The sequence below is a fragment of the Drosophila kikkawai genome, chromosome 3R (genome assembly GCF_030179895.1).
Source record: "Drosophila kikkawai strain 14028-0561.14 chromosome 3R, DkikHiC1v2, whole genome shotgun sequence".
NCBI lineage: Eukaryota > Metazoa > Arthropoda > Insecta > Diptera > Drosophilidae > Drosophila > Drosophila kikkawai.
Window position 1 is genome coordinate 33,276,482 of NC_091731.1, and position 23,579 is coordinate 33,300,060.

At 45.1% G+C, this 23,579-nt stretch overlaps 6 protein-coding genes across 11 annotated transcripts; 5 read left to right on the forward strand and 1 right to left on the reverse strand.

Moving 5' to 3' along the window:
• Nucleotides 1-3,567: 3,567 nt before the first annotated feature.
• Nucleotides 3,568-5,914, forward strand: LOC108073688 (uncharacterized). The gene has a single exon (XM_017165420.3). The coding sequence runs from the start codon at nt 3,660-3,662 to the stop codon at nt 4,533-4,535; it is 876 nt and encodes a 291-aa protein (XP_017020909.1). The 5' UTR covers nt 3,568-3,659; the 3' UTR covers nt 4,536-5,914.
• Nucleotides 5,915-13,019: 7,105 nt separating this feature from the next.
• Nucleotides 13,020-14,685, forward strand: LOC108073739 (cAMP-dependent protein kinase catalytic subunit 2-like). 4 transcript variants are annotated; one of them, XM_017165499.3, is made up of 5 exons: nt 13,020-13,385; nt 13,446-13,675; nt 13,741-13,906; nt 14,011-14,288; nt 14,351-14,685. In XM_017165499.3, exons 1-5 carry the CDS (start codon nt 13,206-13,208, stop codon nt 14,562-14,564), a joined length of 1,068 nt encoding a protein of 355 aa, XP_017020988.1. In that variant the 5' UTR covers nt 13,020-13,205; the 3' UTR covers nt 14,565-14,685. The 4 variants fall into 4 exon arrangements, with proteins under 4 accessions (XP_017020988.1, XP_017020990.1, XP_017020989.1 ...); XM_017165500.3 differs by having other exon boundaries at nt 13,022-13,385; nt 14,356-14,498; XM_017165501.3 differs by lacking the exon at nt 14,351-14,685 and having other exon boundaries at nt 13,991-14,117.
• A 67-nt stretch (nt 14,686-14,752) lies between these two features.
• LOC108073733 (cAMP-dependent protein kinase catalytic subunit 2-like) lies at nt 14,753-16,188 on the forward strand. Its single transcript, XM_017165492.3, has 4 exons — nt 14,753-15,195; nt 15,420-15,585; nt 15,646-15,923; nt 15,975-16,188. The coding sequence occupies exons 1-4, from the start codon at nt 14,771-14,773 to the stop codon at nt 16,186-16,188; spliced, it is 1,083 nt and encodes a 360-aa protein (XP_017020981.1). The 5' UTR covers nt 14,753-14,770.
• Nucleotides 16,189-16,246: 58 nt separating this feature from the next.
• LOC108073736 (cAMP-dependent protein kinase catalytic subunit 2-like) lies at nt 16,247-17,798 on the forward strand. 3 transcript variants are annotated; one of them, XM_017165495.3, is made up of 5 exons: nt 16,247-16,615; nt 16,682-16,911; nt 16,961-17,126; nt 17,186-17,463; nt 17,514-17,798. In XM_017165495.3, exons 1-5 carry the CDS (start codon nt 16,436-16,438, stop codon nt 17,725-17,727), a joined length of 1,068 nt encoding a protein of 355 aa, XP_017020984.1. In that variant the 5' UTR covers nt 16,247-16,435; the 3' UTR covers nt 17,728-17,798. The 3 variants fall into 3 exon arrangements, with proteins under 3 accessions (XP_017020984.1, XP_017020986.1, XP_017020987.1); XM_017165497.3 differs by having other exon boundaries at nt 16,248-16,615; nt 17,519-17,661; XM_017165498.3 differs by having other exon boundaries at nt 16,480-16,615; nt 16,664-16,911.
• A 337-nt stretch (nt 17,799-18,135) lies between these two features.
• On the forward strand, nt 18,136-19,626 carry LOC108073735 (cAMP-dependent protein kinase catalytic subunit 2). The gene is made up of 4 exons (XM_017165493.3): nt 18,136-18,685; nt 18,745-18,910; nt 18,972-19,249; nt 19,302-19,626. Exons 1-4 carry the CDS (start codon nt 18,273-18,275, stop codon nt 19,513-19,515), a joined length of 1,071 nt encoding a protein of 356 aa, XP_017020982.1. The 5' UTR covers nt 18,136-18,272; the 3' UTR covers nt 19,516-19,626.
• Nucleotides 19,627-21,099: 1,473 nt separating this feature from the next.
• On the reverse strand, nt 21,100-23,310 carry Spn100A (Serpin 100A). Its single transcript, XM_017165396.2, has 2 exons — nt 22,170-23,310; nt 21,100-22,037 (listed from the first exon to the last, which is right to left on the reverse strand). The coding sequence occupies exons 1-2, from the start codon at nt 23,295-23,297 to the stop codon at nt 21,171-21,173; spliced, it is 1,995 nt and encodes a 664-aa protein (XP_017020885.1). The 5' UTR covers nt 23,298-23,310; the 3' UTR covers nt 21,100-21,170.
• Nucleotides 23,311-23,579: the final 269 nt, after the last annotated feature.

A 23,579-nucleotide genomic window follows, 5' to 3' on the forward strand; every position in this document is an offset into this window, starting at 1 on the left:
TCGCTTTCTTTCCCAGGACCGTGGATCCTGCGTGTCCTGGCTAATAACCGTGAGTAAGCAAACAGGTGCAGCTCGCCCGCCGCTTGGCTGTGATCAATCTCTTTCGCTAAGCTTTTGTTTTCGCCGGGCTTTTGTCTCCGGACAAAAGTTGGTCCTCCTCGTTGATGGGGGAATACTTAGAAGTCCCCGGGATTGAGATGTCCTTTTGGGTCTAGTGACAGGCAAACAACGACGCGTCCTTTTTGTTGTGTCCGTCTCCGAGTCCGTCTCGCTCTCGTCCTATGATTGATTAGCAATTAATTAGCTACACAAATAACTGTAATTATATGCGAAGGGGAAAATGGAGTTGGGGGTGAATGTAAGGGACCTCTAATGTCAAGGGTCTCTCCCTGGCGGCGAGAATTACTTGCAAAAGTGTTCCACCTTTTTTTTTTCGCGGCCTCGCATCTCATTGTCTCATTTGCATTTTGTTTTTCGCCATTTTTTATGACCCAATGAAACGAATTTCTGTGCTCTAACTTTGTCACTTGCGGCTGCCATAGCCATAGCTTTTTATGAAATGAATCCCGGCTAATGACACCCCTGAACAGGGGGAGGGGAGAGTACTCTACTCTCCAGCATTCGTCACACGCAGCCAAGGAGGCCATAGATATCTCCAGCAGCGATTGGGTTACTATATTTTACTATATATTAAATAGCAACCCCGAGATGTTGGCAAAACAGAAGACATTGATTCTTAAAGCTAAGCTTTCTTTTTGGATTTTTTAAATTAAGAATGTTTGAAGTAAGAGAATATATAATTCCCCTGAATATTCCTTAGCTTAATTTTCAAGGCACATTAAAAATCTAGAAAATGTTCACCGAAAGATTCTTCCATTGTTTTAAACCTCCTCAATGGCCATCCTCTTCAGAGGCTGGGGCCAAAAGTTGTGAGCTGTCCCTGCAGTTGACATCCCGACCGTAACTTCTTTCTTCTTCCTTTTTTTGGCCGGCCAACAATGCATGACTGACCCTGTCAATACTGGCGACCCCGAATCCATTTAGTTGTTCCAACCATATATGAGATATTTAATGCATGCAATATGGATTGTCCCCAATGGCATGGCTGGTGGAGGGCATGGCTGGTGGAGGGCAAAAGTGCGTCCAAAACTCATGTCATTGTTTCGCCGAACTGGAACTGGGAACTGCATTTTTACCCCCTCGCCCTCAGCTGGGTGACATTGAGTGCTCCGACAGGCGACGTGTGCAGGACCTTTTGCCTGCGGCCGGCATCCTTTATGGCTGAAAGCTTTTGTCGCTGCCGTGCCACTAAACATGTCGCTTTCGGAAGCCCCTGGCGTAGGGCCAAAATATAACTTAAGTTTCTGGTCAAATGAATTTGGCAAAGGTAGCAGCCAGCTTGGGAAATTCGAATGCGTCGCCAGCGCCAGCGAGATTCGAATTTATGCAAAAATGCCAAAAGGAAAAATCTCTTGTTTTTGCTAGGAAGAAAAAGCTCCACCACAATTGGCAGTTTAAGTGGGCTTTGTTAAGAGCAAGTTTTCTTTTCTGCTTTTTTGTACTTTATTTTTGCGGTTTCTTTTACAGTTTTTGCTGTGTCACCTGTTTTTGGTGAAACACGAAACTTTTTTTTTACGATCTTGTCAACATTTTGAGTTGAGTGCATTTTTACGCCTCGCCTCTGGCGGCGCCTTGCGATTCCTGGGGTCTCCTGAGGGTGCGGGGACCGTAAAATCGAAAAGTAATGCAATAAAATTCGCTTTCATTAAAAGCATTAAAATAGGTTTTTGACATGCCATAAAAATTGTTTTCCACGTAAGCGAGGAAAACTGCTGCTGCCACACTTTTCCCCCTCGGCGAGAGTGCGAAAGCTTCGCGCGACTTCTAAATGGGAATTTTATTGTTCTGGGAGCTGTGGCCGCCGCATTGCCATTAGCCGCAACACGGCACTCCACATCTCACCTAGACGTAGTCGTAAACCATTTTTCCAGCTCATCTGAGGGCTCATCTCTGCCATTGGGAATCCCCTTTGGTGAAGCTGAGAATGAGCTGAAGAGTGGCAGTCTCTCCAGAGATTGCAGAACTCCTTTATCACCTTTTTTATATATAAGAGAAAAAATATTATTATTAAAGCGAATTCTGGCCACATTCATCCCAAATGTGAATCATAAATTCTATGAAAAATTTGATGACAAATCGAACAAATATATGCGTATTCATAGCAATTAAGTGCAGACTTTATAGGTACACCAATATCGAAAAACACACCCAACTCTTGGTATTTGTACACTGGAAAATTACCTTACAAGGCAGAGGATTTTAAAAAAATAGTTTTCTGAGATTAAAATGAATTAAAAATATAATTTAGAAAGTTTACATATTTATTTTATATTTTATATGATATTATAAACATTTTTTATTGAACTTTTTTGAGAGAAATCACTTAATTTTAAGAAAATTCTTGATCTTAGCTTAGTTTTCTAAGATTAAACTTATTTAAAATATATTTCAGAAAGCTTACATATTAATTCTATATTTTTTATTGAATTATTTTGTACGAAATAACTTAATTTTCTTATTTTTCTTGCTTAATTTCCAGCTTAGTTTCTCTCACTGCCTGGTCATGTTTTGGCCTGGACAATTGGCCAATGTTCGTCCGCTAAATGGGGGCGATACAAATCGAATGGGGATTTTATTTCAACGTTATTAACTTCAAATTACGCACACAGAGAGCCGCAGACAAGTCAATGTCCAATCCTTAATTGCAAAGGACAGCGTGTGGCGAAAATATTTTGCTCGCTAAACTGAGGGGAAAATATTTTTCATGATGTAATAAATGAAATTAATTTCAATAATTGCAGCAATTCGGCGGGTCGGGCCTATGAGAGATTTCTCTGTTGCCTTTTTCCTTCAGCTTTTATTTAGGCCACTTATTTTATTTTATCTCGGCCATGATTCGCGATGAGGCAGGCGACTGTGCGCGAACGTTTTGGCGATGACCATGAAAACTGCTTAATCGGAAGAATGAATATGAATGTTCCAATTGCGATTCCCCCGTATAAATAAACGAGGAGAGAAGCGAATAAATGTGGAAATCCAAATGTTTTCCTTTCCGTTTGTACGTACGTATACGTTCTTCTTTTTATTTCGTTCTATACCAATACTTTTTTTTTCTATCATTTACTTATTTTTGTTGTCTTTATTTTTTTTGCAGCAACAGCAGCATTTTTAATATAGCAAAACACACGCTGTCATATCCAGTCCCGCCCCCCCGTCTGACTTTTATGTGAAAATAGCCATAGAGAGCGAGTATATTTTCGCATTTATAATACAGAGCCATATATTTTCATGAACAGTAAATTAAGCAGAGCGAAATTGGGATTCCTTTGACAACGTTATATCAGGGGAGAAATGAGCATAAATACAAGCAGAAAAATTGAAACGATTGCGTAATATTTGCGGCAACTCGATTTATTTATTTAAGGGAGATGTATTAGTTCTATGAAACATTTACGTATTTATTTTTAAAATTTTCTTTATATTTTCATAAAATAAACTAACCAAGCAACACTCTTTTGACAACTCTAGACTTAGAAAACTAGAAAATCTATTTATTAATTTAAAAATTTCAAAACCATTTCCCATTAAATTGTAGAAATATGGATTATTTGTGTAGATTTCTTAGCGCCGATTTGTATTGTTTGCTAACCTCAATTCGTGGAAATTCTGGAGAAAATTCAAAAGAAAAGACTGTCAAGAATCGTGTTCTCAAGGAGACTGAAGATGACGTGGAGAATCACTTCCTGGTGGTACGTCCTAGCTATACGATCCGCCACAAGTATCCTGGTCCTTTGAGAACCTATGATGGCGAAGAGCGTTGTGAGCCGCGTTTGATACGGCTTTCGGATCTGAGCGGCAGCCAATTGGATTGGATACTGAATCAGTGCGAAGATCAGGACGAAATGAAACAGGAATGTGAGTCTGAAACCACTAAAGGAACCCAGAAGGAACCTGAAGAAACAGATCAGAAGCTCTGTAATGCCAAGAGAGAGGAATTTCTCAAAAATTTCGAGTCCCAGATCTTCTTGAATCTCCTGCCCACAGTAAAGAGTTCCCTCACACTGGACAGCATCTGGAGCGGAAATCTACCCACGCCAGAGCAACTAATCCGAGTGGAGCTACGTGCCAGGACTCTGTACGAGCTGTCCACTTGCCAGGAACCACATGCACCCACTTGGGACTCTCTGAAGTCCACGGAAAAGCTAAGTTTCCATTGGCAAGCCCATGCGGGAGTGAAGCTCCAGGAGACGCCCTTTGATAACTTTCAGGTGTGTTACCTCAGGAATTGCCGCAAGAATGTCACCAAAATGAATATTCGCCAAAACAGTTGCGAGATGAGACTTCGCTGGGACCACATGGATCGCAGCGAACGAATGCCCTTCTTTATACAGGCTCTACTGTACCAGGTGTCCGTGGGAGATATCGATCCCACGGATCAGTGTATGGTGCGTGAGTTCTTTCAGAAAGTGAAGTAGCAAAGAACGACGATCCATTTCCATTTGCATTTCCATTCCATTTTTTCGGTTTTATACGAACCAGATGTTGTTGTGGCCATTCTATTTTCGTCCAGAGCCTCGAAATTCGCAGCTCTTTCTCCCTCGATTTGTGCTCTTGAACCAGTTTCGGTTCTTCAGAGGAATAATGGATCCCCTGCTTTGGTCCAAGGCCGCCAATATGACATGGCATTGGCACTCGATTAACAATTAACTCGTCAGCAGTCAAGGTCGCGCAGAAAACACTCGGTGGGGGAGGGAGGGGAAATCCCCCCAATCAATTTCCCAGGCGCATACATTAGCCATAAAAATTTGTTGTACTCCGCAGAAACGAAACAAATAAAACAAACGAGAGGGAAAACTTTTTAAAATGTAATTTCGCTGGCCGGCAAAATAAATAAAACGGAATTGTGGCAAATCGAAAGTGAGGAGAGAGCCAGGAAATCAAAAGTCCGCATCAGATCGGCGAATCCAGGCATTATGCTAATGGAAATCACAGAGGGGGGAAAGTCCTGGTTTATGGCCGTTGACAACTTTTGGCGAGCCGGGCATAAAACGAAATGAAATGGAAAACTAAACCGAAGGAGGAAAACTCAAATGGCCAACGATTCGCCACGAACTCTAACTCAAAAGCGGAGCAGTGGAACTGTATCGAAGGAGTCGCAATTTATTGTCCCAGATATTGACTTTTATAGTGGCATTCCGCCATCCCTTTTCCGGACTCATAATGCGACATTTCGCTGGGAATCTCCTCGAGAATCGGGAAACAATTGGCATTCGGTGAATTTCGCATGCCTGCCACCAACAGTTCAAGTTCGGTTCAAGGGGGTTTTCCCTTCCGCCCAACCCTCAACTCTTTTTTTATGGACGACTGTTGTTGCGAAGATTTCGTTGTTTTGATATTCGGCAGTTTTATTGCCTCGACCCAAGTTCGCACCTCAATTTGTCTTCGTAAATGTGAAAAATGTGGAAATTAGTTGGCGGTCCGAGCGGCAGGCTGGCAGGCAGTCTCCCATTTTCGGTTGTTGGGTTTATGGCCAAACATTTCATCAATCACGCGGGGACGTGTCACACCTATCAGGACCGCTGACGCCCGGCTCAGATGCAGATCGTCGCGGAGGAAACCCCAATCGTAAAAAAAAGGAGTGCGATAGCCACGCCCCTTGTCTCCGGTTTGGTGTGAACTTAATGGCCGCGCCAGGAATCTGTGGCACACTTTCAGGCTCTTAAAAAGAAGAAGGACATTTGGCGTGGTCCTCATTATCAGATGCTGAGGTTTAGAAATTTCTTTAAAAAAAAATAAGGGAATAATTGGAGCTTGAAGTTTGTTATTTTAAATAAATTAAAAGTCAAAGAATTTATATGATTTAGAGATGAAGAACTTGCAGGAACTTTAATATTATTTTTACTTTGTTTAGGGAACAATTTCGTAGATTTTATTTACTTTAATATTATTTATATACTGAATAGTTAAACCCACTTCTTGCTCACATACAATCCAGGACTTCTCTAGTAAACCCTGATTTCTGATGGTTTCCTTCATAAATATAAGTATTACCCATTTTCCTCCCTGACTCGGACTCATCCATTTTTATGCAAAGTCGCAGGGCAAACACAGGAAAAGCGATGGACAAACAACATTTGTCGATATCCCAACTGATGGTGATGGCTTTATGACCAAAGAGAGAGAGAGCGACCCAATCAACCCCAATCTCCATTAACATAACAATAATTATGGCTGCCTCCTGGACTGACCATGTCCTGGAGACATGCGGCAACCATAGATGGCGATTCTGCAGTCATAAGCAGAATCCAGACATTCTGCATCCGGTTGAATTGATTTGGCTTCCACAATGCCACAATGAGTACTCGTAGTATTTCCTTTGAGGGTTGACTGGCTGGCCCCATGTAAATCGCCAGATTCCACATAATTAACTTCAATTGGAATCTGGGGCAGAGTGCCAAGGCGGCTACTGTTTTCCTTGTTACCAGGACTTGGCCTCCTGGGATCCTTGTTATTTTCGTAGCTGCAACGGAGCTCTCATTAGCCGTGGCGGACATAAATTTCGATCAAAAAATAAATTGACAGGCGTGCAGATTTAAGAGGCGCTTAGCCTTAGTCCTTGGTAGCGCCGGCAAATCCAATTTCCTTCTCGCCAGGACTCGCACGTACGGCTGCAACACTTTCGGCTAGCGGGGATTCCGGCTTGAGGATCCTGGAACCAGGATTCCGGATTCAGGACTCGTTACTCGACCGTTTATGTGAGCAGGTCATGTCGCGGTCATAAATACAACAATGCCGCTGATGCCGCCGCCAAAACTTTCGCGAGTGTCGCGAGCGCCATAAATTTTGCCCGCAAAAACTCACGGATTTATGTTTTTCGCGGAGCGCAGGAGAGATAGGACACACAGGACACTCGTCGTCGTCGTCGTGCCAGTCCCGAGGACATCCTCCAGATATAATCCACTTTAAAGTTTCCATTTCGCCGCAGCCTCGAAATGCTAAGCGAGGCTCGACTCGGTTCGGTTCGGTTTTCAGCCGCAGTCATGTGATAGGCGAAGGATATCCGCCAGGATATCTTGGCAGCCACATGCACTGCTCCACTCTGACACGACGACATCTTATCCAATTTGCATTTAACGCATTTCTTTCTTCTCTTTCTATTTTTTTTGGCCCAAAACCCTCATCCTTCCCGGGATGTAGACCTCTGCTTTTTTGGCAAATCCCATTTGCAGCGATTTGCATTTAAGGCTGTCCGTGAAATCGAGACGAGCTCACACAAAAATTAATAAAATCCTGCCATTTACCATTTTCATTTTCGCCGGGTCCTCCAACCGCAAGTAAAAATGTTCAATAAACGTCCGGCCTGAAACGAGAAGTTCGTTTACCGCAAACGCCTTGGCACATGAAGAAAATTGGAACAAAGAAGTATTTTAGGGACATAAAATAATATTTTTAAAGGATTTTTAATATGAAAAAAAATTTTAAACCTCTATAAGAATATTTTTATAATTATAATAATTATAATACGATTTAAGAAGAGCTTATTCTGGTTTTAAATAAATTAAAATGATGTTTAATATATTTTCTAAATATTTATCTTTCATAGAAAGTAATTTTTAAATATTTCCTTAATTCCATATCCTTAATTTTCTTCTGTGCCTTAGTCTAGGCGGACATCCTGGGGGTCCAGCAGTCAATTTGGAATTTTTCAACGTTTCAGACACTGCCACCGAATAGCTGGAAATAGGAGCAATAGGGGGATATAGGATATGGGTATATGGAGTATAGAATATGGGAGGATATATAGGAGCTGTGCAACGGCAGCTGACTTTGACAGCGCCGCCCGCTGGCTGTTAGTTACTCCTAGTTTGCGGTTCTGCTTTTCCAAAATATTGGCGGCCTGAGATGGCTCCAATTAAAAAACAGAAAAGCGACATGTGGGAAGAGCTCTTAAGTTAGCTTTTCGACTAAGAGGTACCCAAAAACTTTAGAGTTTAAATAAAAAAGAAATATTTAGTAATATAATTATTAATTTGTAATTTTTAAAATCTCCTTAAATTTGTTTTTATACAAAATAAAAGCAGTAAAGAAAATATCTATAAAAGATTTTGATACTTAAACTCAAAATTTGAAGTCTATATTAATTTAAAAAGTTGTATGAATTTCTTTAATAGCCTAATTCAGTTCTCTCTTTTTTACTGCAAATACCTAGCATTCAAGGCACTTGGCCAACAAGTTAGCTGGGCGTGGCTGCCGCCTTATATAGCTGCACTGTGCGAAAAAATAACCAGCAAATTGCCTGGGGCAGCTGCAACAAACCGGCCACAAGTGCGGGAGGAGGACGACGTGTCACTAGTTGGGAGGCGGAGACCTGTCCTGGCCGGGGCCAACTATTAATTAGGTTGTTAATTTTGCATTTGGCGAGCGTCGCTGGCTTTTCCCGTGAAAAGCGCACCGCTGCGCAGCGGAGCGGAGGCGACGAAATGGAGAACACACGTGGCATGTGGCACGATGATAAATCTCCGCATTTGTGCGACACCATAGGGGAACACATGTCGCAGCTTGGCCGCACTTCCCGTGTAATACCCCCCTCCAACGCTTTTCCTGCATTTTTCCACCCATTTCCCCACCGCGGATGCACCTGTCTCAATTAAGCGTGCAAATCGCATGCCTGTCAAAATAAAATGTTTGGCGTGTAAAAATATGTTGGCAGCCAGCGGAGATCTAAGGCGATCATAAAGATGCACGGAACATGGCCAACAACACGATGGGCGGAAAAGGTGGAGCAGGGCTACACGGAAAGGAAAGTGTTGTGGACAAATTGAGGTGAATTTAAAGGTATTTTATAGGGAAATAAATCTAAATAAATTTTCTTAGATAAACATCTTATTTATTAAGTTTAATTTATAAAGTTTTAAATTACTTTTTAATGCTTTAATATATTTTAAAGGGATATTTCTCTTGTATATTTTTTTTTACGTGTTGAATATGCAATCAGAAATGGGAATGGTACACACCCAGAAGATGTCGGTGTCAACATCGCTTTGATCGTCCCTCAGGTTGATTATTTGCACAGCATTTGCGACTTGTTTTCTTGCCTAAAAGAATGCATCTCTAATGAGGTTCATGCGTGGTAAAAATATGTGATAATTGAGTAAGGGGTTGGGGATATAAAAACTGAATAGCAGGGCTCTAGGAAAATGTCAGAAATATGCATACTGAACATTACTAAAAAATGCAATCTCAACTTTGTTTTCAAAGGGAATTTTCTTCAATATTTTATTTATACTTTGAAGGCCTTACGAATAAAAATATTTAAAATTAATATAAATAGAAAATCATTAAGATTATTTCAGTTGTGACTTCATTTCATCATCAGCCTTGTCTGCCATTCACATTGACAGTGTTTTCTTGGTGAAGTTTTGATGGATTCCGTTTGAACAGATTAAGCAACAGCCTTCATGAGATGTCGCCTCAATTCAAATTGATTTTTTTTTTCGGTAAATAATTCCGTCGAAACGGGGCATCAACGCCTCGTTAATTAGAGGATGCCCCGTCGAGTGGTGAATCTCTGAATACGAAAGCTAAATAGCCGTGACAGTCGGCAGGGCAATTGACATTTTGATAAATTCTGAAGGAGGAGGAGGTGGAGACACTGCGGCACTACACATGTTCTGTTCCCGTCTTTAAATCAGATAGACGCAGTGCAAAACTTAATGATCTGTGCCTAAATGGAGAGAGAGCTAGAGATATGACAAGTAAAAAAGAATTTATGGCACTAAACAACATCAACAAAAGGCAGAAACTACATGGAGTTAGCAACAACCACCCCGTATCGCGTTTCCTCCTTCTCTGGAAAATTTTATCGGCCTCAACGAGCGACAGAGAAATTCGCACAAATCACGCAAAAATGCTGCACACTTAACGTGAGGGTGAAAAAGCCAGGGGGGAAAATGGCAGGAGGGTTTTTCCCCGATTTCGGGGTGACAAGGGTGAGCCCAGAAACTGATAAGAACTTGCAGCCTAATGCAGCCATGGAACTCCTCCTCAAAATGCCACCGAATTTTGCAACAATTTCCGATTTCCACCAAAGGACAAAGGACGCACTGGCCAAGTGGCAGCATTTCAATTGCTACCCGAAATGGAAAAAAAAAGAAGGAAAACAGTCGACATTCGAATTGAAAAGTCATAAATTTTGGAGCGGCATTTAGGAGCGGACGGGCACGGAAATGCGCACCATGCGTGACCAATTATTGAAATACGACTTTAATTGAATTTCAATAAAATGTTGAGCATTTTTGCATTTGCAGCGGAAGGAGGAAGGATGCCAGGACCAGGACTAGGACCAGGACCACCGGCTCATGTTTATTTATGGCAAATGCAAAACGTTAAAACTGTGGCAATTGTTTTATTCCGCGCTTTGTTACATTATTTGCCGGGGCATTTGGAGCGTCACGGATGCGATCCCATCGTTATACATATTTCTATGCATCCATATAGTATGTAGTCCCGGGCGATTTGGGGGCAATTTGTTTAGAATATGGCAACCAGGCGTGTGTATGCGAACCTGATGTCCGCGGATCTGGGATCCCACTGATTTATGGCCAGCGGGTTGTGTCAATAGTTCGCGGCTGATTTATGTTCTAGCACAGGGCAAGGTAGCTCCGCTTCAGGAGTTTGTCCATGGAAAAAGGAAATTATGAAAATTACTATCATGTTTTGGGGGAAAATCCCTCAAATGGACATAAAGGGCAGCCAACTGTAAAATGTCAAAATGTTGTACCAGACAAGCTGAGCATTTTTGTGATGATTACTTCTTATGAATACACTTTGAAAATAAATTACAAGCTTTGAGATGCATTTGCACTTTTACAGAGTTTTCCCAGAACAATATCAGGATTCGTTCTATTTTCCCAGTGCAAAGCAAACTCATTGAACGGATTACAAGAGAACACAGGAATCAATCAGGAAGTTGGAGGTGGAGATCCGTTGATTGAAGGTGGAAAGCCGCTGGGCCATGTTTTTGGGGTGGAATTGTGTGGAAAACCTTTGCATTCGGATTGGATTTGGGCAAGGGTTCGTCGTCGTCGTCATCGTCGTTGACTGTCGGCTGCTGGCTTCTCGGGTGTCGATTTTCGTGAATGGTAAATGGTATGTATTGTACGTACTATATTTGACATTGGATCGGATCGGCGCATGACAAAAGTCACATGGCAAGCAGCGGATTAGTTACACCTTCTGAATTCGAATCCGAATCCGAGCACACGTCGTGAAAGGTTTTTATGTTTTTTTCCCTGCTGCTGTTGTTTTGCCAGTGGCTGAAACGCGACATTGTTGCTGCCCGGTGAACTGTGAGCTCACCGGAATCCTGAATGCATTTTCCGGTCGGCGAGTGCAGAGCGTGCCTTGATTTACTAGCGATTGTGCGGAGATTAGCACTAATGGCTGAGGCCAGTCCTGGGGCAGCTGTTTCCTCGCGGGCAGAAGGGTGGATTGGGATTGAGATTGGTACTGCTTGTGGGCTTGGAAAACTGAAACCTTTCAGCATAATTGAATTTGGCCATAGCCCCGGGACATTCACCTACTTAAGCCCAAAAAATGGCCCTGATAACTAAGCCAAATATTAGCCAAAGACAAATGCCATGTGTGTCAACAGTTCATCGAGGCGTCAATTACTTTGCATAACATTGGGCGAAGCTGTGCGCTAGTTGAGTCGTCCTCCTCCAGAGACAACAAATGAATTTTAAGTGTGGCCAAAAGAAACGGCCAAGAAACGTGTGCGTGCGACTTAATCTGCTCTTGGCCCGCTTAGCGAACGCATCTGAAATCCTCCTCATATATGTGTGTTTTTAGCGAGCACTAGGCCTTCCAGATATTATCCGCTTATTTATGGCCGTCGTTAACATATCTTAGCCAACTGGAGTTTATCTGGCGGCGGCTTCTGCTGCTATATGCCATGAGTTTTTCTCCAAGATCCCAGGACCCAGATCCCATATCCACGAGCCCAGATCCCCAGTTAAATGAGCCTTCGGCTAAGTGAAATTGTTTAGTTTTTGCACGATTCCCACACGAAAGTGAAAGTGGCTTTTGTCTCAAGCTAAGTACGTGACGATTTGTATTATTTTAAGCGAATTAAAAGCGGCCTCCAAGTAATTTGTGGCCCGGCCAGATGAGTCAGACACTACCCCGTTCTGTAATAGAGTTCGCCAGGATAAATGCCAGGGCATTAGGCCAGGCCCAAGGATATTTAGAAACCCATTTTCACATCAGGACACACACAAAGCCATAGGCAATCTGCCAATCTGAATGCCATCGTCCCCGGGCCGGCCCCGAAAGATAATGATTAATTGTCAATTTAGGTGGGACAACAGCCTGGCCCATTCGGTATCCGGAATGGCCAATAAACGGTTCGCCCGGCAGTTACCTTAAAAGCAAGCAACAACTCCCGGAATCCTGTTTGGATACCAACCTACTCGCCCACTCACTCACAGGATGCCCGGGCTCTCACATGTCCATCAACATGAAGATGCGGTTGCTGGAGTGGAGTTCCCACTCGGGCCGACTGACGACTGGCCTGACATGTGGAAATAAATGTACTAGAAAATTACCAACTTATGTAATCTTGGTTAGCATCATTTATCAAGCGGACGTTTTGCAATTTTTCTTACTTCTGCGGCCAGGACGAGAGCCAGAATCCGACCGGGACATGTCGAGAAGTCGGACTCAGACGCACACACACACAAATGTGTGCGGACTCAGTCACAGTCACAGGAAATTGCCATTTCTCAGTCTCCTTTGGAGCAGGGGTAGCTAAATTTGTCATACCTTTGAAGGAGTAGAGCCCCGCCCGGCTAATTGAAAGAAGTAGTCCTTGACTTTGGTTTTCCTTGGAATTCCTTCCACCTGAAACTCCAGCAACTTAGGGGTTACATTTACATCCTACAATTACAATTTAATGTAGGCCTGGAGCCAGTTGTCTCTGAACCTTGTTTGACAGTTATGACATCTAAATTTCCCCGTATATTGAGCTACGATAGCGATCATTGCCGGAAACAGAATAATCATTGCCCTTCACAGTCGCCAGCTATTGTGGGGCGTTGGCGCTGGCGCCGAAAAATGCGCGATTGGCCGGCGATCGGACGGATGTTATGAGCCAGCCGAATAAGTCGCAGAGCGCCTTCAACCCCAATGAGGACTACAGCACGACCTTGCAGAATATGACCCGTGAGTTCGAAGAGCGCTGGAACCAACCGACACCATCGCCCAGTAGCAACCTCCAGAACTACGAGCAGAGGGGCGTCCTTGGACACGGCAGCTTCGGCACTGTGGTGAGTTCGTGAGGATATGTTTCTTAATAGACTTCCCCCTGAAATCCTTTAATATCTTAGCTTCTGGTCAAAGAGAAAAAGGGGAAAAACTACTTTGCCGCCAAAATGATGAGCAAGGATTTGCTGGTTGCGCACAAACAGGTTCAGCATGTCCACAACGAGAAACATGTGCTGAGTGCCACCCGATTCCCCTTCCTCATTCACCTGGTGGACTCGTCGAAGGACAATGACTATCTCTACTTGATTCTGCCGGTCGTCAGCGGCGGTGAGCTTTTCACCTACCTTCGCAGGTGAGTGGCCGTTCTACCGATTACTTCGAATGTCCTGACTGAATTCTCACCCGAGTCTCTCCAAGGGTGCGCAAGTTTAACGAGAAACAGGCGCGCTTTTATGGCGCCCAGGTGGTGCTGGCTTTAGAGTACTTGCATCAGATGCACCTCATTTACCGCGACCTGAAGCCCGAGAACATCCTGCTGGACATGCGCGGTTACATTAAGCTCACGGACTTTGGATTTGCAAAGGTGAGAAGAGGACTTGTAATGTGTTCCATGTTAATTTGAATTTAAAATTCTTGTTAACGATTGATTTACTAGTAAACTAATAAGTATTTTGTTTCGAATTAAAGCGCGTGGATGGTCGGACGTCTACCCTGTGCGGAACTCCGGAATACTTGGCGCCGGAGATCGTGCAGCTGCGGCCGTACAACAAGTCGGTAGACTGGTGGGCCCTTGGCATCCTCATCTATGAGTTTGTGGCAGGTCATTCGCCCTTCTCCGACTATAGCCACGATGTTCTTTTGATGTACAACAGGATATGCAACAAGGACTACAAGATGCCCCACTTTTTCACCAACATGCTGAAGAGCCTTGTGGATGACTTCTTGCAGGTGGAATTCTCGAGGCGGTGAGAATTCGATTTGGGTTGGATGACGGGCAACGCCAGTTTCTCATGTCGTCCCTTCTTAGTTTAGGAAACTCTAACGAAGGCGCCATCGATGTGAAGACTCATCCCTGGTTCCAGGGCATCGAATGGTTTGCGATGCTTAATCAGGAGGTTCCACCGCCGTACAAGCCGACTATCAGCGGAGATGAGGACCTTTCCAACTTCCAGAACTTCCGTATGGAGGAGAAACTGAAGTCCAAAAATAATCGGCATCCCGAACTGTTTGCTAAATTTTAGGTTTTAATTTCTGAGCTACCTTATTCATCATTTATTAAGAATGTATTTTTTACAATTTATTGTACTATTGTTGTACACTAAAAAATGAAAATAAGTATTAATTGAGATGAACCGAGAACAACTTTTGCGTCTTATGTCAGTTACTAACAAACTGCGTTTAGAGCTTCAGAAATTCAAAATTTGGTGTAAAGAAAATTTAAGTCAAAATGGTTAAACGTGTGGAACATCCGCGTTCGCAAGACCAAATGTACTTCAGTCCAAAGTTGGACTACAACAATATCCTCGACAAGTTGAGCGACGAGTTTTATAAGTTGTACTCGTCCAACGAATCCTCGCCGTCCCACGGACTGGAAGACTACGATATTAAGGCCACTCTGGGAGTTGGGTCCTTCGGCAAGGTACAGCTCGTAAGGGAGAAGAGCTCCGGCGTCTACTTCGCTGCCAAGGAGCTCAACAAGGATGAGATTGTCAAGAACAAGCAGGTGATCCATGTGATGAGCGAGAAAATGGTGCTGCGCTCAATGCTGTTTCCCAACGTTGTGCATCTTGTGGCCTCCTACAAGGACTTTGACAGTCTATACCTTGTTCTTCCCCTGATTGGAGGTGGCGAGCTCTTCACCTACCATCGAAAGTGAGTATTCCACTTAATTTCCGATGGGATTTTAGATAGCATGAAAGGAATCATCTTGCCTACCTTGATTGGTGCTTCATTTTTGTAAAAATGAGGTTTGTAGACAGCCTGCTATTTGGTTATATCTGAAAGGCGACGGGGTATCTAGAAGTAGAGCACACACTAGGGCGGTTTTAACCATTATTTATTATTAGCCTGACAACTTAAATATATATTTTTTTAAGGGTACGCAAGTTCAATGAGAAGCAGGCTAAATTCTACGCGGCCCAAGTATTCTTGGCTCTGGAATACCTGCATCATTGCAGCTTGCTCTACCGAGATCTTAAGCCAGAGAACATAATGCTGGATAAGAACGGTTACCTTAAAGTGACCGACTTTGGATTTGCAAAGGTACTTTCTTAATCATAATATTGAGAAAGCATTATCTTAGAGTTCCCCTGAACCCCACAGAGGGTGGAAACCCGTACGATGACTCTCTGCGGAACTCCAGAGTATTTGCCGCCGGAGATCATTCAGTCTAAGCCCTATGGAAAAAGCGTAGACTGGTGGTCCTTCGGTGTGCTGGTCTACGAGTTTGTTGCCGGATTCACCCCCTTTGCCGTCCACAGTCGGGACGTGATGGTCATGTACACCAAGATCTGCGAGGGCGAGTACAAAATGCCCAACTTCTTCAGTGATGAATTGCGTCATCTAATATTCCATCTTCTTATGGTGGATCTCTCCAAGCGGTTAGAAAATGCATATTTATTTTCCAGTAGTCTATAGCCTCATTCTCTTAGCTACGGGAACCTGAGCAATGGCAATCGGGACATAAAGGAGCACGAGTGGTTCAAGGAGGTGGAGTGGATACCGATCCTCAACCAGACAGTAAATGCGCCTTATGTGCCCAACATCAGCAATCCAGAGGACATATCCAACTTCGACAAAATCAACGAAAAGCCGCGTCCAAAGTCCACGGTTATGCGTCACGAGGAGATGTTCAAGGATTTTTAATTGCCAGAAAGTTAAGGACTTAAATTTAATTTTTTTATGAAATTAGCTTAGGCCTTGAGCCAGCTGTCCCTGAATCTCAGGTTCTCTTACGGATGTCATGAAATTTCAAGTTACCTGTACATAGAGTTACAACAGCGATCATTTTCAGATCCATTACTCACATTTTCCATTCAGACTCGCCTGCCATCGGGAGGTGCTGGCGTTGGCGCCGTAAAATGCGCGATTGGCCGGTGATCGGACTGATGTTATGAGCGATCATAGTGGGCCAGAGATAGCTTTCAACCCCAAGGAGGACTACCTCACGACCCTGGAGCACATGAAAAGTGAATTTGACGAGCGGTGGAAAAATCAAAAGCAGTCGCCCTACTCAAACCTCGAAAACTATGTGTCACGGGCCGTCCTCGGCCACGGTAGTTTCGGCACTGTGGTAAGTTTGAGACTTTTTCGCTAACCTAACATAAACTTTAGTGTTCAGATCCTTAAAAAATTATAGCTACTGGTCAAGGAGAAAAAGGGGTCCAATTTCTATGCCGCCAAGATGATGAGCAAGGAGGATCTGGTGCGGCTCAAGCAGGTTCAACATGTTCACAACGAGAAACATGTCCTGAGTGCCGCCCGATTCCCCTTCCTCATCCACCTGGTGGATTCGACGAAGGACTTTGACTATCTCTACCTGATCCTGCCGGTCGTCAACGGCGGCGAGCTTTTCGTCTACCTCCGCAAGTGAGTATTGGCGAGTGTTCCGATTGAATCTTGATTGAGTCTCCTCAAGGGTGCGGAAGTTAAACGAGAAGCAGGCCCGCTTCTATGGCGCCCAGGTGGCTCTGGCTTTAGAGTACATGCACCAGATGCACCTCATGTATCGTGACCTGAAGCCCGAGAACATACTGCTGGACATGCGCGGCTACATCAAGCTCACGGATTTTGGATTTGCAAAGGTGAGAGTGGGACTCCAACTTAACTACTTAATTTATTATTATTTGATTTCTTATTAAAGCGCGTGGAGAGTCGAACCTCCACCTTGTGCGGAACCCCGGAATACTTGGCGCCGGAGATCGTGCAGCTGCGGCCGTACACCAAGTCGGTGGACTGGTGGGCTTTCGGCATCCTCATCTACGAGTTCGTGGCGGGGCGGTCGCCCTTCGCCGGCAACACCTACGATGTGCTTCTCATGTACTCCAAGATATGTTCCCTCGACTACGTGATGCCTGATTTTTTTAGTGCTCACCTAAAGAACCTTGTGGAAAGCTTTTTGCAGGTGGATACTTCGAAGCGGTGAGTATGGGTTACGGGCGGTGCCAGTTGCTCATGTCGTCCCTTCTTAGTTTAGGAAACTCTAACGAAGGTGCCATTGATGTGAAGAGTCATCCCTGGTTTCAGGGCATCGAATGGTACGCCATGCTCAATCAGCAGATTCCAGCGCCGTATTTGCCACCTGTCAGCTCAGACGACGACTTCTCCCATTTCGAGTCCAACAAGGTTAAACAGCGGTTGAATTCTCCAATAAACAGGCATCCCGAGTTGTTTGAAAACTTTTAAATATTTGTCAGTGGAAATAGTCATCCACATCCGTGTCAAAATAAAATGTATTTATATTTGTTTTTATTATATTTAATATATATTTTTTTTGCGGAAAGGAAAAGGGAATAAATATGTATACCTCTAATCAATTAATTTTATAAATGAAATGTAACTATAATAGTCGCCTGATTATATTATATTTCGGGTTATTTTATGATGGCACACAGGTCGGACGATGTTTCCGAGAGAAAAACAGCTATTAAACTTACAGCGAGAGCGGTTTATAAAGGACCCGAGGGCAACCTGAATTTTGCGGAGACGAGTAATTTTTGAGGGAGTAATCCGGAAAGATTTAAATATATCAAAGAATAAAAACTTTAAAATAAAGCCTTTTATTTAAATTTATAAATAAGGCAGTCTTTGCGATTTTAATCATTTGCCAAGTGTCTGAGTTTCTATATTTCTATAATATAATTTAACCACAAATGAAAAAATTCGAAATTTATCGTATAATTTTAATTATTAACCGTAACCAGTAAGCCCAAGAGCCATAAAGGGTCAAAATGGTTATACAACAGGAACAACCGACGATGCACTTCAGTCCGAAGGTGGACTATATCCTAATTCTGGACAAGTTGCGCGAGGAGTTCAACAAGAAGTACTCGATCAACACGCCCTCGCCCTCCAACGGACTGGATGACTACGAAATTAAGGCCACTCTAGGAGCTGGCTCCTTCGGCAAGGTGCAGCTGGTGAAGGAGAGGGAGTCTGGAGTCTACTATGCCTCCAAACAGCTAAGCAAGGATCAGATCGTAAAGACCAAGCAGGTGGGCCATGTGATGAGCGAGAAGAATGTGCTGCGCTCAATGATGTTTCCCAATACAGTGAACCTAATTACCTCCCACAAGGACTACGACAGTTTGTACCTTGTTCTTCCGCTGATTGGAGGTGGCGAGCTCTTCACCTACCATCGAAAGTGAGTATTATTAAAAATATGAATATTTAAAAAGGTTCCGTTTCTATTTTCTCATTTAGAGTGCGCAAGTTTACTGAGAAACAGGCTCGATTCTACGCTGCCCAAGTATTCTTGGCTTTGGAATACCTGCATCATTGCAGCTTGCTCTACCGAGATCTCAAGCCAGAGAACATAATGCTGGATAAGAACGGTTACCTTAAAGTAACCGACTTTGGATTTGCCAAGGTACTTACTTGATTATATAATTAGCTAAATTTGTTTTTGAAATTTCCAACGAACATCATAGAAGGTGGAAACCCGTACGATGACTCTCTGCGGAACTCCAGAGTATTTGCCGCCGGAGATTATTCAGTCTAAGCCCTATGGAACCAGCGTAGACTGGTGGGCCTTCGGTGTGCTGGTCTACGAGTTTGTGGCCGGACACTCGCCCTTTTCCGCCCACAATCGGGATGTGATGAGCATGTACAACAAGATCTGCGAGGCCGACTACAAAATGCCCAGCTACTTCAGCGGAGCATTGCGTCATCTAATAGATCATCTACTCCAAGTAGATCTCTCTAAGCGGTGAGAACAGGCATATTTATTTTCCAGTAGTCAATACATTTTATTCTTTTAGCTTCGGCAACCTTATCAACGGCAATCGGGACATCAAGGAGCACGAGTGGTTCAAGGAGGTGGAATGGATACCGATCCTCAACCAGACAGTAAATGCGCCTTATGTGCCCAACATCAGCAATCCAGAGGACATATCCAACTTTGACAAGGTTTCCGAGAAGCCGCGTCCAAAGGCCAAGACTATGCGTCATGAGGAGGCCTTTGCGGATTTCTAGCTGTGACCTGTGACCCGTGTTTTAGCAACTTTGTTTTAGTGATCGACCCAGTGACTGTGTTGTCTTTGTTTTTGCATTATAAAGCGAAACACTTGATTCGGCTCGACTAGATCCACATTGTTCTCCATTGTGCGACAGCTGCTGCTCACATGTGTGGTGTCAACGGCTCTCGAGTTTTCCTGAAGGGGAGACTTTTCGGGGAAAACAGCTGGCGCCGCTGACTTTGTGATTTCCCACACTTGTTGAGCTATTTTCCCCACAAATTTTCAATTCGACAAAACTTGACTTGTAATTAGACTCGAGGCAGTGCCATAAATCTTGTACGTTTGTCGCTGATGCAACTGGATGGATTTATGGCCACTTTGTTTATTTATCTGTCGAGAGAGTGGGTGTAGCTTTCCTTTTCTTCGCTTTCCGTTCTCTGTTATCCATTCTCCGAAAGAGTTCGCTTAGCTTCGCCTTCATCTCGAAACTTTTGCACGAAATTATGTTAAACAATATTTAAGCGAGACGGCATGGGGGCCCATAAATCTTTTATACCTTTTTCTGCTCTTCTGCATATCGGGCCACATTGATTTATATGCAAAGACTTAATAAAAATAGAGCAACGGCCAGACGACAGAAAAAAAACTAGACGCCAGTCCTGTCCAAGGTCCAAGACGGCGAATACCTTGCCCGGGCTCTCCGGTCTCTGGTCCTTTGTCCAGTGGCTAACAAAACAAACGGGCAGGAACCCATCGAGGGCAGAGGAGGAACCCATCGTGGGGCAAAAAGTTATGATTATCATAATTTTTGTTACGTGAGTTTTCATGTGGAAAAGATGAAACATCATCGTCTCCGTCGCAGTCTGCCCTCCAAGCAGCCTTCCTTGGCCTCGCCTTCCTTTTTGGGGTGGAAGTCGTCATCGCTGTAATCATGGCACGCATTTACTCCTGTTTTTACCTCTGCTTTTTGGCGCCCGCCAGGCCGGCGCCACTTTCAGCTCCAGACCTCGAGAATCTAAGGATACCCCCCTATGCCCCTGCTGGGTGTGCGAACTCCAGACACATTTTCTCCGTGTTGTGTGTTTTGCTTTTCGCAATGCGTTTTCGGTGGTTTTCGCTCCGCAGGAAACAAGGGGCTCGCACTTCCTGGCCAGACTGCGAGATAGAGACATTCTCGGAGGCAAGACATCGTGCATTCTAATGAGAGTTTTAATTGCAGCCCATTGACCACTTGAAGAGTCCTGTCAGCCTTCGTTCCGGCGCAGCTCGCAGGGGACACGTGGCGGATGCGCCTCACGCTTGAGTGGCCTGAGAATCGATGAATCCGAATTGTGGAATCACAGAACCCAAAACCTGAATACAACCCCCTTCCCGGGGACTTAACCCAATGACAAATTTGCAGCGCGGCGGAGGAAATTAGCGATGCCCTCCGTCAGATACATTTCACATTACGGACGGACAATTGAATCCCTGGCTCTGGGGGTTGGCCTGTCCCGTGCTCATCTGTAAGCGAATTAATTGCTGTTTTGATTGCGCTGGGAAAACGTTTTTCCTTCCATCCATCGTTTGTCGTTTGGTTTTGTGAAAATGAATTGTGCACGTTTATTGCATGGATCGGTGAAAATTCGTTACGTTAACTTATAGACTAAGACGGCGGATGCTCTGAGCAGCCTACGACTGTTCCAGCTCCACCTCAACGGAGACGGATGACGACGGCAGGTCTTCCTTGAACTCGGGCGTGTAGATCTTGCCGGAGGCCAGGACAAACTGCTCCTCGCAGTCCACGATGAAGTAGGCGAATGGCCGGTTCACCTCGAAGCGTTCCACGCCGGGTTGCTCTGGCTCAGGCTCTGGAACAGGCAGTACCGTGGATTCCGCGTCCTCTGCCGCCGAAGGAGAGCGAGCCTGCATGGTGGCCGCGGACAGGGAATTGGCACTGCTGCCTCCCTCGTCCACGCGCACATTCACAAACTGCACAATCTCGTCGACATGGACATCTGGATCCTCGGACAGTAGACCCAGCTGGGCCTCGGTCCGCGAGAAGACCTTGTTCAGACCCATTTGCTTGAGCATTGCCTCGGAGCGCGAGGTCTCCTCCACTTGGAACTTAGGCAGCGACACATGCAGCTCCTTCTGCTGGAAAAGCTTGTGGGCCAGCAGGAAGTCACTGATTTGCAGTTGGCCAATCACCTCGCTAAGTCCCTCGGTCTCATCGGGCAGCACAATGCACAGGGAGTAGCGGGAAGTCTCATAAGGCAGACTCAGCACGCGGGCTTTGAGCTGCGGCAGCTCGGCCACCTGGAATTTGCCGCGGGCATGCATCATGGGTGCCTTCATGGCATCCTCGTTGGTCATGAAGAAGAACTCGTCGCTGCCGTCCCTCAACTGGTAGAAGGGATTCGCCCAGCTGCCGCGGTAGTACAGGCCGTTGAAGAGCAGCATTTTGGATTTGGAGCCCACGGAGCGACCGGTGATGGAGTTGGCACTCAGGGCAGAGGTGATGTCATCCTTGCGGAACAGGCTACGGGCACCATAGACCTGAGGGGATTTTTAATAAAGATTAGAAAAGTTGCTCTTACTTAAAAATTAAAGCAAAAGTTTATAGAATATAGTATATCTCACTAATTGTATTATAATTATTATTTACTTCAACTTTAATTATAAACTCACCCGACTAACAGCCGATAGATGGGACTCCAAAGCCAGCATAATCTCATCGGCTCCATCCTTGGCCACCGCCTTGACCGCACTCTCCAGCTTCTGGAGGGGCAGACGCACCTTTTCGGGTTCACTGGCGGTCACTGCTGGCGCCGCCATGATCTTGGCCAGTTTCTCCTCCTCCTGCACCGTCTCGTTCTCCTCCAGATTCTTGATTTGACTCTCCTCCTGGTCGCTGCGCTTGTTCTGTTGCTTCTCCGATGGATTTTCCTCGGCAGCCATGTCTGGTTTTTCCTGTTTTTCCACCAAACTATTGATTATGTTCGTCGTGGCCTCGGGCTGGGATTCCAATTCTAGATTCGTTTCGGTGGTCTCCGACTGCTGCTGCTGTTCTCTTTGGAGCTGCTCGGCCTCAGCCTGGGCAACTGGTTTTTCCACATACTGCTTGTCGTCGATATCGCGATCGAACTTGGAGGCCTCTTTGTCCAGAATTTCCTGGCCATAGCCATCGGCCAGCGGCACAGCCGGCGTGTCCTCTTCGTCCAAGTTGATCCTCTTGAGGGTCTCGAAGCCAATCACATCCTTGCTGTTGCTGGGCTCAGTGCTGCCCTCGGTGGATTCCGCACTGCCCTCCGGGAGCTGCAGGGAGGTGTTGGGCTCATTCCAATCGTACTCCTGCCGGTTGATGTCCTTCACGTCCACGTAGTAGTGCTGCTGCAAGAGATTCTTGAACTCCTCGCGGGCACTGTGGTTTCGGTAGATGTACAGCCAGGTCTGGAACGAGGGCAGGGCCACGGCGGCATCCCTGTTCTGGTAGCTGCCCAGGATGCGCTTGTAGGTGTCCCTCAGCTGGTCACGATCCTGGGGATAACCGAAGACCTGCTGGAACTCGGCGTAGGTGTCGCCTTCGGAGGCCTCAGCCAGGACAGCCAAGATAGAGGCAACTCCCAGCGGTGAGTGAACTTGGTTGGCGTCAATGTCCTTGTTGAACTTCAGCAGCTGCAGGGCAATCAGCTGCGAGACTCTTCCAGCAAAGGAGGCGGCAGAGGAGGAGTCCTCCTTCACCTGACTGGTGGTGGGCAGTCCCTGGCCCAGGCTGACCAGCAGCGTAACGAAAAGCGCACAGATAACCGATTTCATGGTGACGAGCGCGCGAATGGAGCGCGAATGAAGCCCAAGAAAGTTGGCCAAAGACTTTTTATGAAAGCGCCGGGCCAAGAACCGGCGAGAACGAGGCTCCAAACTGGTTGGGAGTACAACCTGGCCAGCGGGCGGAGCTTGAAGGGGGGCTTTATTTGATCAAGAGACTCGAGCGATCGATCGATCGGCAATCGGCGATCGGTGGACAAAGAAAGTCAACGAAAGTGGAAGTGGCGTGGGCCGCTCTCGAGGGCTCCGCAAATGGGTCAAGCAAACAATCAA

What these genes read in the sequence shown, in the direction of transcription:
- LOC108073739 (XM_017165499.3), top strand. Translation starts at nt 13,206, where the DNA reads ATGAGCCAGCCGAATAAGTCGCAGAGCGCCTTCAACCCCAATGAGGAC. An exon ending in CGGACTTTGGATTTGCAAAG is followed by an intron (nt 13,907 to 14,010) that starts GTGAGAAGAGGA and finishes TTCGAATTAAAG; the next exon opens with CGCGTGGATGGTCGGACGTC. An exon ending in CAGGTGGAATTCTCGAGGCG is followed by an intron (nt 14,289 to 14,350) that starts GTGAGAATTCGA and finishes GTCCCTTCTTAG; the next exon opens with TTTAGGAAACTCTAACGAAG.
- LOC108073733 (XM_017165492.3), top strand. Translation starts at nt 14,771, where the DNA reads ATGGTTAAACGTGTGGAACATCCGCGTTCGCAAGACCAAATGTACTTC. An exon ending in CTCTTCACCTACCATCGAAA is followed by an intron (nt 15,196 to 15,419) that starts GTGAGTATTCCA and finishes TATTTTTTTAAG; the next exon opens with GGTACGCAAGTTCAATGAGA. An exon ending in CCGACTTTGGATTTGCAAAG is followed by an intron (nt 15,586 to 15,645) that starts GTACTTTCTTAA and finishes TGAACCCCACAG; the next exon opens with AGGGTGGAAACCCGTACGAT.
- LOC108073736 (XM_017165495.3), top strand. Translation starts at nt 16,436, where the DNA reads ATGAGCGATCATAGTGGGCCAGAGATAGCTTTCAACCCCAAGGAGGAC. An exon ending in ACGGTAGTTTCGGCACTGTG is followed by an intron (nt 16,616 to 16,681) that starts GTAAGTTTGAGA and finishes AAAAAATTATAG; the next exon opens with CTACTGGTCAAGGAGAAAAA. An exon ending in CGGATTTTGGATTTGCAAAG is followed by an intron (nt 17,127 to 17,185) that starts GTGAGAGTGGGA and finishes TTCTTATTAAAG; the next exon opens with CGCGTGGAGAGTCGAACCTC.
- Spn100A (XM_017165396.2), bottom strand. Translation starts at nt 23,297, where the DNA reads ATGAAATCGGTTATCTGTGCGCTTTTCGTTACGCTGCTGGTCAGCCTG. An exon ending in ATCTATCGGCTGTTAGTCGG is followed by an intron (nt 22,038 to 22,169) that starts GTGAGTTTATAA and finishes AAATCCCCTCAG; the next exon opens with GTCTATGGTGCCCGTAGCCT.
- LOC108073735 (XM_017165493.3), top strand. Translation starts at nt 18,273, where the DNA reads ATGGTTATACAACAGGAACAACCGACGATGCACTTCAGTCCGAAGGTG. An exon ending in CTCTTCACCTACCATCGAAA is followed by an intron (nt 18,686 to 18,744) that starts GTGAGTATTATT and finishes TTTCTCATTTAG; the next exon opens with AGTGCGCAAGTTTACTGAGA. An exon ending in CAAGTAGATCTCTCTAAGCG is followed by an intron (nt 19,250 to 19,301) that starts GTGAGAACAGGC and finishes TTATTCTTTTAG; the next exon opens with CTTCGGCAACCTTATCAACG.
- LOC108073688 (XM_017165420.3), top strand. Translation starts at nt 3,660, where the DNA reads ATGGATTATTTGTGTAGATTTCTTAGCGCCGATTTGTATTGTTTGCTA.